Source organism: Pundamilia nyererei, unplaced genomic scaffold, assembly GCF_000239375.1.
Source record: "Pundamilia nyererei isolate P.nyererei 1_Seehausen unplaced genomic scaffold, PunNye1.0 scaffold00318, whole genome shotgun sequence".
Classification (NCBI taxonomy): Eukaryota; Metazoa; Chordata; class Actinopteri; order Cichliformes; family Cichlidae; genus Pundamilia; species Pundamilia nyererei.
Window position 1 is genome coordinate 132,066 of NW_005187719.1, and position 17,169 is coordinate 149,234.

Here is a 17,169-nt window from a genome sequence, read left to right on the forward strand (position 1 = left end):
CCTCTTCAGGTTGTAAATCGCGTTTTAAAAAAGTAACTAAGTAACTAAGTAACTAAGTAATTAATTACTTTTGAAAATAAGTAATCAGTAAAGTAACTGGATTACTTTTTGGGGGAAGTAATCAGTAATTAGTTACTGATTACTTTTTTCTAGTAACTTGACCAACACTGGTGAGCATTTATTAAGACAAAGTCATCTGGAACATGAATAATTATTTCCCCAGGAAATGTTCATTATCCGTTATCAAAATGCAGATAGTTTACAGAGAAGCAAAACTGGGTACTTGTTTAGAGCTTCAACTTATGTAAATATGAATGTTATTGTGATTGTCATTGTGATCTTTTGAACTATGCTGGATTAGTTAAGGAGGTTGGTGGGGCCGACATCAGTGCTAAGTTTCTAAGGTGCAGTGGTTCAGCCCTCGTGACAGTTTCATTCAGTTTCTGTAATTCTGCTTCACATTTGTCTCTAGCACATTTTCACTCTAATGCATTATACTGGTCTACACGCTGTACCGTTCCATTGTGATGAGAGAGCTGATGTGAAAGCTAAGCTCTCAATTTACAGACCAGTCTGCATCCTTACCCTCACCTGTGGTCACGAGCTTTCTGTAGTGATCGAAAGAACACGATGGCGACACAAGCAGTGGAGAAAGGGGTGACTTGGTTGGGAATTATTTGTTTTAATGTCTATATTTAGAGTTTCAATGAGTATTTTTTTCACTTTCAATACAAAATTTTCTGTTTATTTATTTCACTTACAATATTCTTTTTCAATGCCAGTATTTTTTTTTTGTTTCATTTTAAACTGGCTTCTTTTTAACCCCATAAGAAATCAGATGAATCAGATGATAGAGCACAGAGAGCGGAGCTGCGGCACTACATGAAGAAGCAGTGATGTGCCACCGATTTCCTGTCCGATCCGATACAAGTAAAAATCAGGGTGGTATCGACGATACTGATCCGATACCGATACTTTGTACAAAAACTTATTTTATTTATTGTGTCTCAAATTATAGCTTCATAATGCTTATAGGACATCAGATTACTTGTTCTTATCACTTAATAATAAACAATTAACATATAGAAATAAGAACCTGAAGTTGTGCTATTTGAACACGTTGCCTGCCTGCAGCACTAAAGGACTCCCTGAGAGACGTCTGTCTCGCCCTAGCAGCACCTGTCCTCCTCTTCAGTTCACCTCAACATACGCTCGTCATATTCTGTGATATGATTTACTCTGAGGTGCTTGATGAGGTTAGTGGTGTTGCCACAACACCTCACTGTCTTGCCACATGTATCGCAAACCACGTCTTTGCTGTTTGTGGAGGTAAAATACGTCCACATATGACTTCGTTTACGCTCAGCTATTGTTGTGAGTGCGCACACCAGGGGCTGCCACACATTTATACAGCCGTGTTTCACACATGACTATGAAAGACGTGAGAGGAAGTAGTTCCTTCCAATGTAGACAATCAGAATGATATAGTTTCTTTCCACTGTGTTCCTGTTAATGATAAACTACACATTTACCCTAAACTACTAAAATATCGATATTTTAATATGAGAATCGCTTCTAGAACATAAATGACTGGTATGGGAGGAATCGATATTTCAGTATCGATCACATCACATCACTATGAAGAAGTCGGGAGTGACATGTGAGGGTGATGCAGGGCATGTATGATGGTGGTGAGACGTGCTGCTGATGAACCACCATAAACAGGTCCCGTGTAGTACTGCAGTAGAGGAAGGCTTCCAGCTTCAGCTTCTTTCTGAACCACGCCCGACAGGGTCTAATATCATATTTCGATAAACACCCCCTGCGTGAACAAGCGACAACCGGCCCATCCGGCTGTTTGATAAAGCGCACCCACAAGCGATTGGCTACGGGTTTTGTGACGTTACCGGATGTGGAGAGAATACAGTGGTCCACCCTAACGCGAGGTGAGTGTTTGTGTCGGCGTGTGGTGTTATAGTTGTCTCCAAGGATGCACCTTAGCTGTTTAAATATCATTGTGAGCAACCTTGACACGCAGCGAATGCGCGGTGTTTGCGGCTGCATGTGTTTCAGCATTACTCTTGCTGGGACCCAGTATGCACAGAACACGTCTGCCTGCCTTGTGCACTTCACACCGGTGCTTATCTGCTCTCAACAACGGTCAACAGTCTGCGCAGCCACGACGGTGCTGCTGTTAGATCTTTTCCTTTCCACTTTCTTTGCATTCTGACGGATTATTGGAGGACCTGTTGCAGCGCTGCGTGTTTCACTCATGCACTGAGTTAGTGCAATGCTAACGCTATTTGTAGGCAGTGATAGACCAGATGCTGGTGCAACCCATTCAGTCCACACATGTAGCGAAATCAAACCGCAGATGATTCTGTGCAATAACGAGAAACGACGCAGGGAAAAAGTATTGAACATACGAAGAAAGGGAGGCGCGAAAAGTCACCGCACCGTCTCAAACCTGTCAGGAATTACAAAGCAATCAGTCCCAACCGGTGGCCTATGAACAAGGTTTAATACAGGACACATCCTGTAATAGGTAAAACCAATGAGCTCTCTCAACATGTACTAGTCTGCTCAAACATGTAACGTCCAACACATGTTTGCAGGCCAAAGGCGTGAGCGTCTCTCCACAAACACCAGACCAACAGTGAAGCTGTTACCGGTCATATTAACATCCCACAGCTCTCTTCTGCATTCAGAATTTATTTATTTATTTTTAGAAAGAGGGGCAATACATATTAATGAGCATGTTAACAAATGTAAATATGCCAGATTAGAGCCTTGGGCTAATTTCCATCTACAGACCCTCTGGGGAATAACATCAATGTTGATAAGATTGAAACTGTTTAGATCTCCCTGCTCTGCTGACACACTGACAAGAACCAAAAATGTCACTTTTAAACGAACCACTCAGTCACTCCAGTTTTCTTTCATTCGGCACACCTCAGCCCTCTCCTGGTTTCCCTTCCTCAAGAAGCAAAATGATATTTAAGAAAGAAAAGTGTTACTTTTCAAAACCCCGTGTACTTAACTATACTTGTTTACTTGTTTCTTATGTAGATAGTTTGTCTTGTGAAAAACTCGTGATGAGTTGAACCTTCTAAGGCATAGGTGTCAAACTCTGGCCCGCAGCCTAATTACATTTGGCCCGTGAAGCCACACCAAGTTACTATCAGAGCTGGCCGACTGGTATCAGACAGCTAATATATATTGTTTAGTACTAAGCTTTGCTTGTTCCATATTCAGTTTTTCAGCACAACGTGTTTGAGTCCAGAAGAAAAGATTCATTCTCATATCTGGAGGAATAAATATATTTAATAAATATTAACGTTAGCCCGCGACTTTGTTCCAGTGTTGAATTTTGGCCCACTGTGTGTTTGAGTTTGACACCCCTGCTCTAAGGCCTCTGCATGTCAGCTAAACAGACTCAGCTGCAGTTAAACTTCCCTATTATAGAGGTGCAGCCATTGATTTCTTGCTCAGTCTGAGGAGCCACTTGCGCTGATATAAAACTGCCAGGCTGAGCCTAACATTTTGGCTCATTAGCTTCAGTTATATTTGTCATGTGCACGTTAGCACAGGGTCAAAATGTATTTGACGAGCAGAAGACAGTCACTCAGCAGGACAGTAAGGGTTAAGGGTCAGTAAGAGGAAGGGTTTTCATTTTTATTTAAATACTAACAAAAAAATAAGAATGGGGTGACCAGTGCAGAGTGTATTGTGTACCTGAGAAACTGCAGGACAGCTGTGTGCATCCTGTGAAGTGTTGTGGTTGAGGTGTCGACTTGGTGGTAAAATCTGTTTTTGAGTCTTGTAGTCCGAGCAGACAGAACCTGTAACGTCTGCCAGATGGTAACAAGGAGAACAGCTGATGTGCTGGGTGGCTGTGGTCCTTGGTGATGCTGTGTGCTTTACGGAGGCAACGCTGGAGATAAATGTCCCGAATGGCAGGAAGCCTCATGCCAGTGATGTGCTCTGCTGCTTTCACCCTCCGGAGTGATTTCCGGCTGCTGGCACAGCAGCTTTGTACCAGACTGTGATGCAGCTCGTCAGCAAGCTCTCGATCGCACACCTGTAGAGGTTTGAGGGGATGTTGGCGTTCATGCCAAACGTCCTCAGCCTCCTCAGGAAGTAGAGTCATCGTTGTCTGTGATGAGGCCTTTGATGGTTGTGTCATCCGCAAACTTAATGATGGTGTTGGACTCATGTTTAGCCACACAGTTGTGTATGAACAGGGAATATAGGAGGGGCTAAGCACACATCGCTGTGCTCATATGGATTACCTGTGCTAGGTTTGGACATGTTCAATCTTAGCAGCCACCATAAACACAGGATACATATGACTGAAAATAAGGGAAACCAGACTTGGATGCATTCACAGAATGTGCATGTATGTGTCTTTGCCTGTGTTGGCAACCTTTACCATCATTAGCTGAGCTGTCTCATGGATGTAGGCGGTGATATTAATAGTACTTGTTCAACTGTATGTGTGTAGGAGAGGGGGTCAGGGGGTCACCATATGTTTTGCTATTAAAAATGACAAAATGTGTTTTTTCTCTTTCAGAAAATTGGAAATGTGTAAGACTGAAGCCTCTCAGAAGCTTTTAGGTTGTGTCCTGTAGTTACCACAGAATTCATGGCAAACCATGAATACTTCCTTATTAAAACACAGACGCTCTCTGTATACTGACCAGATCCTCGTCATTATTTTCAGGAAAGAAAGCAAGCATGAGGATTTCCAACAGTCACCTGCAGCAGCTCACCATCTTCACCACCGTGCTGACGGGTGCAGGGATCGGCACAATGTACTACCTGCTACAGAGTGAGTACAAAAGCTCTGTAGTGCTTCATTTACAGTTAGTGAAACTTTTCATTTCAGCAGCTTCGATCATGTACTGTCGCGCTCAGAAATGTGTCATTTGAGAGTGTAGAAAAATTCAACTTGACGTTAACTTCAGCTGCACTCCTGAGAGTGAATTCTTCTTCAGGTTTTCAGCTCCAGCTGACCTGGGCTGACTTCAGGATTTAGCACCACTCTGTGGTTTGTTGCACATGTTCAAAAACATGGTGATCTAATTACTGTTTGAATGTCATCACCTGTTTTGGTGGTTTAACATAATTTAAGTTGGGTTTAACCTCCTAAGACCTGAACTCTTCCACAGCAGCATTTTTAATTTCTCTTTGATATTTGGGCTGATTGGGACCTGATGAATGTAAAAACAAACTATTACCAGATTATTTTTTTATCTTTTTGTTTTTAAGAAAAATGAGAGCCACATATGAGGATGTTTGTTTAAAATTTTGAAAGAACAGTGGCAGCATAATGTCCTCGTAAGTGGATATCAGGCCCTTATAGAGCAAAATTGAGTATTTTGGTCTAAATAACCCAAAATGTGATGTCCACATATGTGGACGCAGGTCCTAGGAGGTTAAAAGAAATGATAAAAGAGAGGTGCATGATAATGTACTTTTAGTAATTGTAAACATTTTGCACGTTACGTGTGCAGTGAGTGAATGATAAAGCCTAACCCTTCTTGCTCTAATATCTGACCCTCTTCTACCTCGACAGCTGACAACACGACTTTGCAGTTGTGGTGTCCTCTTTTAGAAACAATCTGTGAGCACATTGTCATTCAAAAAGCAGCTAAACGCTCACATCACTACGCAGGATGGTGGAAATCCTGCTAGGCATTTCTGCCTCACCCACCTTTAATGATGCCCTTTAGCTCAGGTGCTCCTTGAAGGCCTTTGCCTCGGGGAGCCACAGTAAACATCTATGGGTGGCATCAGCTGAGGACCACCAGCCAAGGATGTTTATCCCCTGTTGTTTAGCCCCCAGACCTTGTGCGATCTCTGTAATCACAACCACATGCTGGCTTTATGCTTCTGCTGCCAGTTTTCTGGTGGCTGGCATCAGCGCTGCTCCCGTGCAGCGTAGACTGCAGAGGAGGAGGAGTGAAGTTGAGGAGCCAACAAAGCCCTGATACCTGACTTCCAGTGAGCATATTACAGCATTTCAGTCAGCCTCCCGAGACTCAGCTGCCAGGTCGAGTACTTGGATTGCTTCCTCTCATTGCCAACCTCAAACCCTCCTCCCACATCAACAAAGAGAATCGTAGCAGTTTCAGAGCTGGATCTCTGCCCCTTCATCGCTTTTCTTGCCAGCCTCACCATCATTTGCTTGATCTGTCTCCCTCTTTCCTTCCAGCCCTGGACGACCCTTCTTCTCCGCACATGTCGTCCATGAAGTTAAGCTTAGCTTCGACCTGGCCATGCACTGAATGCTTCAGAATGATGCTGAGGTCGTTCTCCAGATCTTGCAGTTGCAGTCACTTCCCTTTCTCTCGGCGACTTGACTGCCTGTGTCCACTCTGGTTCTTTCCTTTCTCTATTTTCTGCTCACTTTAGCGTTTGTTGGTGCACAACGTGTGTTTACGTGCTGCTGCCTTCAGAGGGACTACTTTGCACCGTTGGTTCGCCTGCCTCCACTTCCTGCCTTCTGTCTTGCGCTGTGGTTTGAAACCTTGGCTTTGAGTCCCACTTGTCTGGCCTGTTATTACTGTGCAGTGTTGCTCCTCGCCCTTTTCCTTGCACTTGCATCTTCCCTGTTGTATCTGCAGCCCTCTGCAGGTAGTCACCTCTGCCCACTCGTATCTGCACTACCTCATTACCTTGGAGAGCCATGGTCAGTCTGATAGGTCTACTTTTATGGGACTAACTTTGTTAAACTGTCATTTGGGCAGCATTTTATTTTATTTCCCTCTTAGATGGTTTTTATTTGATTTGAAGCTCCTTGTGATTTGCATTTTGAAAGGTGATATAAATAAAACTTACTCACCGTGTAAACCAAAGAGCCACTCGCTGAGGCACAAACTGTTATGGCAGTGTCTTGATGAGTGACGAAACGTCCTGTTTCCTGTTCCAGTGCTGCAGCTGATCAGAGTTAATTAACTCTGAGTATGTTCACCCGGAGTTAAGTGCACGTGTGAGTAGAGAAGGAAAGCAATCGTCAGTAGAACCCCAATACTGCCGTTCACCATGGTAACGATTAAATAAAGAGCAGAGCCTCCATTTTTATTCCATGTCAGCGGTGACCACGATATATCATTTTATTATAATTTACACACTCATCATTCAGCCTGCTTGGACTTTGATCACAGTAAGTAGAACATTTGATTTAAACTTGAATTATTCAGCTGCGACCTTAAAGGACCAGAAAGTGAAATTCAGCCACAGTTTAATGACGGTGAGATTAACCCAGACAAGACCTCATTTCCCAGTTCCAGTTGGGCCAAAGGTTTTTCCATCAGTGTGACTGCTTATTAAAGTTAATAGATCTGTGATGTAATTATAATAAGAGTTCGTGTTAAGTACAAAAAATAGCAAAGTAACGATTAACTGGGATTTCATTGATTGGAAAAACTTCTCTTGCTCTGCTACGTGATTTGATAGCAAATCTATGAATGAGAGAATGAATCTGAGTGTCAGCAGGTGGGGAGAAGTTGCTTGATGAAGAAAACCTGCCAGCCAGCATGTTTACTTCAGACTCTGTTGCCTTGGTAACTGACTTAGCCCTTATCACAGACTTAACAAATTCAGAGTTTTAGCTGAGCCTACTTCCTGGAATAGGGCCAGCTATACCGTTGCCTCGATGTTCTCCATTGTAGCCGTGTGCAATAGCAGCAAGACACAGAACACCTTGGAGCTTGGATGCTCAGACAGCATTTAATCGACCATTCCTGGAACAAACATGAATAGAAACGGGACAGGAAAAATTTGCCGCTTCCATCTGTTTGAGAAAGTGGGTACAGAAGTTGGATCACAGAAGGTCTCAGCACAATTAACCTGCTGTTTAAGGGAAGAGAGCTTAATTTACCCAGCTTCAGTCCAACTCTTCATACTGGAGACCTACTGGATGTCTGCACTGTGATGGTTACTGGAGCCTGTTGCTCCGTCTGCTCTCATCCACTAGCCACTGAACAATGCTTTATAGGTTGTGTCTTCTCCCCTTCTCCATCTCTAGCCTTGGTGGGGCTTTTCTCATATTGTTCCCCTGCCACTAAGAGTACAGTTTATTCTCTTGCCTTCTGTCTGATAAACCTTATCAAGTGGTGACCAAGGCTGTGAGTCTTTGCTTGGCAGATTCTTAGAGATCACCAACTTTCAGTGCTTCCCCAGAACTTCCCTCCCTGCTAACATACGGGGGCACTGCTCCTTGTGGTTGTTCGTTTTGTAGCCAAGCACCTCAGCGGTCACTGCTGCTGTGGTCTAGATCAGCTGATTCGTTTTGGAGATGGTTGCAGTAGGGATTGTCTGTAATGCTTTGTTCACATCTTTTAGTAGACAAGATAAAACGTAGATAAAACTTTATTAATGCCTCGGGTAGGTTCCTCTGGAAAATCCAGTTTCCAGTAGCAGAACATTGACAGACATTTGCATAGTAAAAAAATTAAAATTAAAAATAAAGAGGGGAAAACCCAGCGTGTCATAAATAACAGATATGAACTCTTTCTGAGATGGATACAAATATAGGAACATATCAGCCGTCTTCAAGCCTCTGGAAGTAGGACATCTGAGATTGAACAAAGTGTCTGATCTGAAGCTCTCTGAGAAGATTTGTGTGCAGGAGATTGAATGTTTCAGAGAGTTTCATGAAAGATACAAAGCACCTACTGCACCAATCCTGAAACACAGAATCGCTTAAGGATGGTTGAAAAACATAATGTGGTGAGACTGGACTCAAAGGAGAACAGTCAGTCTCACCGGTGTTTTTTCATCTGAGTGTGTGCCTCACCACCGGATTATCAAATGACTTAATGGAGGCCAAGGGAAGTGGAGATCCAAGTATTGCCAAGACAGATGTGTCTTTAACAGGAATCGGAAATTAAACCAAAACATGGTCCAGCATATATTAGATGCCCAATAGTAATACTGGAAGTCATGCTTAGACTTGTGGAGACCAGAGTTTTTCACTCAAGGGTGTTTGCCCCTCCATGTGTAAAAAAAAAAAAAATGAAAAAGGCGTGGAAGTGTTGCAGTGTTTACGGTGTATTCAGTTCACTTTGCATCCTGCAAACATACGGAGTAAAAATGTAGAAAATAGGATGTATAGATTCACATGACAAGAAGACCAGGTGATCCTCTACATACAGGGATACTTTATGCATGACTCCTCTCCTCCACTTCCCAGAGACATCTGCTCAGCCTCGTAGCGTGGCCAGTGGCTCTATATCCACATCAAAGAGTAACGGGCTTGAGGGGACACCCTTGCTGGGTTTGGAGGTTAAACAGCTGTGACTGCTGGGAGTTTGAAAGGATTGAGGGTTTAGGGCAATTTTATCCAAAAATAAATTTTGGGTCCAAACTTGAATTTTCCCAAGCTTGAGAATAGATACTCGCACTCCACACAATCAAACGCCTTCTTTGTATCCAGGGAGCAGATACAGTCTGGAGTCTCCGTGCGAGGAGAATATAATATATCAAACGGATGACAGATACTGGTTTTTAATAAAGCTGGTTTGATCTTCAGATGCGATTGATGGTAAAACGATTTCCAGCCTATGCACTAAAACTTTGGTCAGTGAGTAAGGAGACTGACCTGTAAGATGAGCATTCAAGTGGATCTTTACCTTTCTTTAGAACAACAGTCATACATGCTTCATAGAACGATGAAGGGACTTTGGCTGACTCCTTTAAATATGGCAATGCTACACACAGTTGAGGTGAAAGCAATACTGAGAATGCTTTAAAAAAATCAGGAAATCCATCTTGGCCCGGAGACTTTCCAGACTGATGAAATCTTAACTTCCGCCTGTTTTATAGGTTCCTTTTTATAGGTTACATTTCGGAGAGAGCGTGGGATATTCAAAGAATTAAAAAGTTCTCCATCAGAGTTTTCTCCTGTGGAAGCTCAGAGGTATAAAGTTGAGAATTGAGAGACCTGGATGTGTTGTTACTCTAACATGATCTGAGGTGATGGTACCATTGGTCGTTCTGTTTTTGGGAATATGCAGTTTTGCCTGGATACCCTTCAGCTGGTTGGATAGCATCCTGTCAGCTCTGTCTGTGCATATAGAACAAACTCTTACACTTTAGAAGCTGACATTAAACTGAGTGTTGAAAGGATGTCAAACATAGTCTGCAGCATTACCGTCTATTATATAATTGTGTTTTTTTTTAATCCTTGCATATAGCTGAAGTATTTCTTTGATTTGGTTAGCTAATTCAAGTCACTCCCTTTTTCCTCATGTTTGCTGAATAAGAAATGATTTGCCCCCTCAGAAAGTCTTTCAGTGTATCCTAAATCGTCAGGCTAAATATCTCATTTGTTGTATTCGTTTGGGGGAAAGCAGATTTGTTTTTCCATGAATTTTAGAAAATTCTTGTCTGCAAGAAGAGTTGAATTAAATCACTAATGTTTTCCGTATTTTGGGGCATCGGGAAGATTCATGATTGGCACGAGAGTTTAACGTATCAGAAATGACCTCATGTTTTTCAAAGCACACATCTGGATCCGTAACGACTGAAACACCTCTGGCTTTGGCCTGACGAGTGGAGTGAAAATGCTGCCCCTCCCCCAGTGAGATGGGTGCTATCCGACCTGCAAATGTGTGTTTCCTGTTTAAATAACACAAAACAATATAAAACAAACCACCGCTGCCCTGCACTGTTTGATGTGTGAGAACATCCTTTTAGCAGGGTGGTTTACACCTCAATATTCCACCTAACGAGTCTACAGCACTACCCAACCTCGACAGAGATTCGTGCACAGATAGAGCCATGCATGTACAATAGGGTAAGGTTCTCCTGCAAACACAAATGAAACCAACACAACCGAGGCCACTGTGCCTCCTAAAACATTACTATTAGAATCAGATCATTCCCACCCCTCCATACTCACTACTCTATAACCACCCCCACTACTTTTCCCCCAGCTGATGACGGCTGCCAAAAGGAAAAGCAGCGAGCTCACCAAAACACTTCCTACCTTATTCAAAAAGAGAAAACAAAAATTCTGTAGAATAGATTCATAATTAAACCTTTAAGCTTCTGGTTGGATATGGCTGTGCCTTCAACCACATCAGAACAGAACATCTTACCAGATACACCGAATGTTGAAAAGTGAGAAAGAAAAAAGTAAAATAAAATCGGCACCAATACGTGCATGTATGTATACAAGTATGCAGAGTGCTGACATGAGCAAATACTTGAAACCACTGCTGAACAGTCTTCCCGTAACCATAGCAGCCAGGTATCATCTAGCCTCCTGCATACTGCAGCAAAGGATAACGTGACTGAGGTAGTTAATAACATAACATGGATGCTCAGGATGATACAAATACAGTGGACAGGTTGTCCACATAATCCCTCGCGTCAGCGGCTGAGCAAAGCCATCCCTTCTCTCTGCTGGTAATGTTATTCCAACTTCCCTCCCCGCCGAGCCTCGCGGATCAGAAGGTCCTTTATCTGATAGCGATAAAGGCGAATGATTACAGGCCATGGCCTCTGAGCTGAGTTTGGCTTAGCAACAGGTGAGCGACGGGCTCTGCACCCACCTTCGATGGATTCCACCAGACCTGCATGTTCTGTCGGCTTTCCAGGTCATTAACGCTGGCCACCAGTTTAGCATTGCTTTCACTAAAACTGGAACAGACATCCTCGTAATTCTCTAACCAGCTAACGTCTATACAAGTATAGAAGTGTGACGCTTATGTTCTGAATAAAAGGGAATAACTGTCTCCTCGTCCTATCACATCCCTGCCAAACTCACTCCATATGAACCTTTTTAAAAACTAAACTCTTGGTTTGTGCTCTGTGAACGCTTATTTTAACTTTAAGTTTTGAGTAAAAAGAGTAACTGTTTCCATTCATACTTTAAAATGTTGTATTATTTTCTAGCTTTCCTGTTTTTGTTCACTCACATATATCATTCTGTCCGCTGTCTACTTAGAGAACTTTGCTGCGTCAGACTACCACAGGCTGGCTTTGCAGGAGTTGGAGGCATGTCCAGTTGCCATGGAAAGCCTGGGGGCACCACCTTTAAAGGTCCACAACATCCATCTGACTGACAGATACAACCGTGTAGATAAGCACACTGCACAGGTACTGTCCTTTAGGAGGGCAAGTGTGCCAATAACACAGACAACCGATGCTGTCATCCCTGACTTCTTTCTTTTCTAGTTTTGCATGTGCAGCTAAACTGGTTTTCCTTCTGCGTATAATTAAAGTATTTGCTTACAAGTAGCTTTTTAAAAATCTCTAGATGTGTAGAAACCACATAGTGAGCAAATGTAAATCACAAACTCAATCCTATTGCAAAGAACTCTGAATGTATTGAGTACTGAGTGTAAATTGTTTTGCAGATAAAGATTCCTGTGACAGGGATTAAAACCGGAGGCTATCTGTGTGCGTCTTCACTGAGGGATCCCAACACAAACAGGTGAGACAGTTGTGCCACAACTGAACTGCTGAATTTGTATTCAGCTTATTTTGACATAGTGATGTGACTGACGGGCGCCAGTTTAGCTCAGTAGGTGAGCAGAGTTAGGCTGACATCAACATGACTGACATGCAGACGCTGCCATTCGTGATCAGCATATTACATTTTAGTGTGTGTGTGTGTGTGTGTGTGTGTGTGTGTGTGTGTTATATCATGCATATAGTGCCGTTGATATTTGAGTTGTATTTACATTTTCGATTAATGAATAACTAATGGAGAAAAGCAAAAATCCTTATTTTTGAAAATATCAGAGAATAATGTAACACTTCACATGCTTTATTGTAGAGTGTTGTGTTGAGCTGACACATTGACAGTAGTCATTTTTTAGTCATTTTAGGACACTTTATATTGTAAATAGGGATGGGTACCGGTGTCCGGTGCCATGATGGCACCGGTTCTGACATAAACGGTAGTAACCAGACCGAAAAGCAGCGCACATTTCGGTGCTTTATTTCGGTGCTTTTTTTCCTGAGCTGTGATACACTTCTAGCCAATCATTTGACGTTTCCGAGGATAGTAGGCGGGGCCAGGTACGTACGTTCTGTTAGAGCAGAGCTACAGATTAAAAATGTCCAAGGCGAAGCGGTCAAAAGTCTGGCTGTACTTCACAGCAAAAGATGCAAACTCAGCAGCAACAAGTGCTTTAAGCTGATACTGTGATACTGTCAAAGGAGGTAACACCTCGAATCCGATGAAACACCTGGCGACGCATAGCGTTTTTTTTAAAGCCCAGAAATGCACCGTATTTGATAGCTTGCTGCGAGACCTCACACCGAGCACATCTACTGCGGGTGGGTTGCCTGTTATGCAACATCCCCCAAAAACATGAAGAGGAGAGTCCTGGCCCCTAGCCCTGCCAGTGTAGCAGAAATGATGACAGATGATGGTGGCAGCAGCCGTTCTTCTCTGCGTGAGTAGCTAATTTACGTTGAGTAGGCTAACCACGTTATTACATTAATGCATGTAAGGTGAACTAGCAAACATCATCATAGCTACATGCAGCTGTCCTCTTGTTTGATGGCAGATACTCCCTTCACCCTGGACAAAAAGGCTAAAATGACCAAAGAAAAAGTGGAAAACAGCTGAACATGAGAGGTTTAGGACAAAGTTTGTGTTTTTTCCATTGTTTAAGCACTGCTTCCAGCCAAGAGTGATACCATATATGCCCCATAGCTGCAGAAAAGGCTAACATTGTTATATTTTTACAAAAAACAGCTGAACATGAGAGGTTTTTGGACCAATTTTGTGTTCTCCATTCTTTAAGCACCGGTTTGAGCACCATTTAAGCACCGGCACCGTTTCAAAAGTACCGATTTGGCACCGGTATCGGATAAAACCTAAACGATACCCATCCCTAATTGTAAAGACCGTGTGTGTTTCAGCGCTGTGCGTCCTGATGTCCTGATAGAAATCTTATGTAATGTGTTTTTGGTACATTCAGTGAATAGTTTATATTCACTTTGTAACTGACTAACAACCCTTTACCATGTTAGTAGTCTCAGGCGTGGGTTCAACTTTAACACTAAAAACCACACAAACACACATCCACACAAATAACAACAAAGCTGAAACAACATCTACGGGTTTCTAGGCCTTGAATCGTATTTGCAGCCGAACACTCTTCAGCACACTGTATGATGACTGCTGTGAAACTGTCCATAATTGTTTTAACCGCCGTCAAAAGCAAATGAAGCAGGATGTGAACGCTAACCATAGGGACTGATGTGAAAGCTTGATGGTCGCTATTCCTCACACGCGTCCGTTACTCCTTGCAGGTGGAATCTGAAGCAAGCAGTTCTAAAGCTCAGGGAAGGAAATGCCATTGACCTGCTGAATCCTCCATCAACTACAGCACAAAGCCACGCAGCAGGACACGCAGACAGGGTAGACGTGGGCAGCTGGCACTGACCAGCTTTATGAACAAACAACTATGCCTGCTAGAAGAAGCAGGCGCTGAAGATGTTTTGAGCTATATTTACTCCACATTCATTGTATGCTCTTCTTTTAAGGGAACCATCAAGAAGAAAAGCTCTGTCAGTGCTGCAGACTGTCAGAGCTGAGTGGACTTGTGCACTCACTGCTGCCTCTGTCACAAATCATGAGAAATGTACAAATATGCACCAATCAATAAATGTTACAAATGTATTCGTTTCTAACATAATTGACTTTCACACAGACTTGCAGATGTGTGTGTCTGTATGTGTTCAGGGGAAACGGTATGATATTCATAAAACAGGACGTAAAGCTGTGGTTTCACTTTTACCGTAACCTTCTGCTTCCTGTGCAGATGTAGAGCGAACGCACAACCACCGATATAAAGAAGGCATGTTTGCCATGCTCGGCTTTCTGTGGTTTCTCTTCAGCTTTTTATCCTGTTATTTTTGCTCTCAGTCTCAGTCAACATTTCCAAAATAACAAATTTCCAAAATAGCAACACTTGAAGCTATGTGTGCGTGTGGATGCATTATCATTTGGTCATAACACTTTTCCTACTGTCACAAAGATTTTCAGACAATGTTTTATGGAGACGGTTGGACTTGTGCACTCAGATCATTACATTTTAGGACAGTGACGCAGTTTTTGTAATTTTGTCTCTGCACAGCACCGCAGTGGATTTTACTTCAACCAGCATGTGATTCAAGTACAGACAAAAGAACCGATTCGTTTCAAGTAAAGAAACTGTTGTTTAATACTTGGATGCAGTCTCGAGTCCATGAACATCACCAAATACGCTTTTCTGTTCTTCCTGTGTTGCTTCGTGCAGGTGCAGCAGTTCCTCCTTTTTTCCTGCCTGTCAGCTTAGACATTGTCGTACTGCACTTAAACTATAACAGCTGAAATAAGACTAATAGAAATGAACACATAAAGAGATAAAAGAAACCTGGGAACAAGAGGAGCCTGTAGAGCATTTATCGAGCTCTGGCTGCAAAAGCTTACTGACAAGACAGTTTGAAAACAATATATTAAAAAGAACAAAGTTCATAACTTCATATTAAAATTTCAGGTCTGGAAAACACATTTGGGTTCAGTTTAATGACAAGTTGGTCTGTTTCTATATTTAAAATTAAATGACACGATGATCTGACATCCTGGCTTCCTCTTGCTGTTCAGTGTGTTGTACCTCATCTCTGTTCGGAGTTGAACGACGAGTTGTTTCGACTTTAGTGTAGATGCTTCAAAGATTCCATACATCCCACATCCTCTTCATGTAACCCCTTCAGCTTATTACACACATCTCATTATATATTAGCATTCTATAGCAGATGTATATGACAACATGAAAACTCTACTTTTATGTCCAGCTTGCACTGGGACAGTTTGTGTGAGGCGGCAGGAATGAGAATCAGCACTTCCAAGTCTGAGGCCGGAAACGGGTGGAGTGGCTGCCCCAGGTGGAGGAGCTTAAGTATCTTGGGGTCTTCTTCACAAGTGAGGGGAGCAGGAGATGTATAGATGGATGGGTGATGCAGCCACTGTGCCGGTCCATCACGGTGAAAAGCAAGCCAAGCATAAAAGCAACCTGTGGTCGTGAGCTGTGGGCAGTGACCAAAAGAATGAGATCACAGATACGAGTGGAGGAAATGAGCTTTCTCTGAATGGTGACTGTCCTCTCAGAGATGGGGTGAGGAGTTCATCTGTGAAGGGCTCTTTGGTAGACTCTGTACTCTGTACTCATGATGCATGCTCAATTATCCAGGTAGCTTTTAAACCAAAACACGCTGCGTCAAAAACGGGTCCACCCCAAGGATCGGGTCCCCGACACAGAGTATCATAGTGTACGCTGGTAAGTGCAGGAGGACGGCCAGGATTTATACATCGGGGAACCAAACAACCTCTGGCTACAACACAGCAGAGCCACCTCGTCAGGCCAGGACTCTGCAGTCTGTTCACACCTGCAGGCCAGTGGACACTCTTTCAATGATGAGGATGTAACATCCTGGACAGGGAGGAACGCTGGTTTGAATGGAGGAGGGGCCTAAGGGTCCATCTGTCACCATCTTACAATGCTGTGATTGCAGCCATTCCCCAACTCTCTGTGAATGGGACTCATGGTTATTGATCAGTGGGCTTTGATTATTATTATTATTATTATTATTATTATGTTTATCAATTATTGAATTAATTAAAGGAACTGACCTCCCAGCCCATTGTTCATTCAGTCAGCTGGTTTCACTCATTGTGCAAATGTCCTGTTTATACGGTTGGAAACCTGCAGTCAGCTCAGACTGAAAAAGTCACCTGGATGATGAGTAAACACTGAAAACGTCCAGATGAGCAGAATCAACCGTTGGGACTGTGTATGTGTACTAAACATTACCCAGTAGTTCAATTGTTTCACGTATAGAATTGAAACATTTGAAATTAAAGAAACGTGTCTCAGCAGTCAGTGCCGTCAGAATCATTTTATAAATATAAGCAATATCTTTTTCAACATCAGTTGTACCGTAACAACACTTTGATTCGTCTGTTTTTCTGCACACAGTCTAATGGGTGGTGTCCCTGCAGGGACAGATATCAGGTATGAAAAGAAATGATTGTTCAAGGAAATCAGCAGCTGTTTCACACCCCTTCTTTTTTTTATAGTTCCAGGAAAGAGGCACATATGTTCTTGTTAAGTGTGCGTGTGTGTGTGTGTGTGTGTGTGTGTGTGTGTGTGTGTG

The 17,169-nt window shown here is 42.8% G+C and overlaps 1 protein-coding gene across 1 annotated transcript; it reads left to right on the forward strand.

Moving 5' to 3' along the window:
• The first annotated feature begins 1,636 nt into the window (after positions 1–1,636).
• coa1 (cytochrome C oxidase assembly factor 1) lies at positions 1,637–14,880 on the forward strand. Its single transcript, XM_005751587.2, has 5 exons — positions 1,637–1,946; positions 4,724–4,831; positions 11,960–12,111; positions 12,372–12,448; positions 14,284–14,880. Exons 2-5 carry the CDS (start codon positions 4,738–4,740, stop codon positions 14,414–14,416), a joined length of 456 nt encoding a protein of 151 aa, XP_005751644.1. The 5' UTR covers positions 1,637–1,946; positions 4,724–4,737; the 3' UTR covers positions 14,417–14,880.
• Positions 14,881–17,169: the final 2,289 nt, after the last annotated feature.

What these genes read in the sequence shown, in the direction of transcription:
- coa1 (XM_005751587.2), top strand. Translation starts at nt 4,738, where the DNA reads ATGAGGATTTCCAACAGTCACCTGCAGCAGCTCACCATCTTCACCACC. An exon ending in AATGTACTACCTGCTACAGA is followed by an intron (nt 4,832 to 11,959) that starts GTGAGTACAAAA and finishes CTGTCTACTTAG; the next exon opens with AGAACTTTGCTGCGTCAGAC. An exon ending in AGGGATCCCAACACAAACAG is followed by an intron (nt 12,449 to 14,283) that starts GTGAGACAGTTG and finishes TACTCCTTGCAG; the next exon opens with GTGGAATCTGAAGCAAGCAG.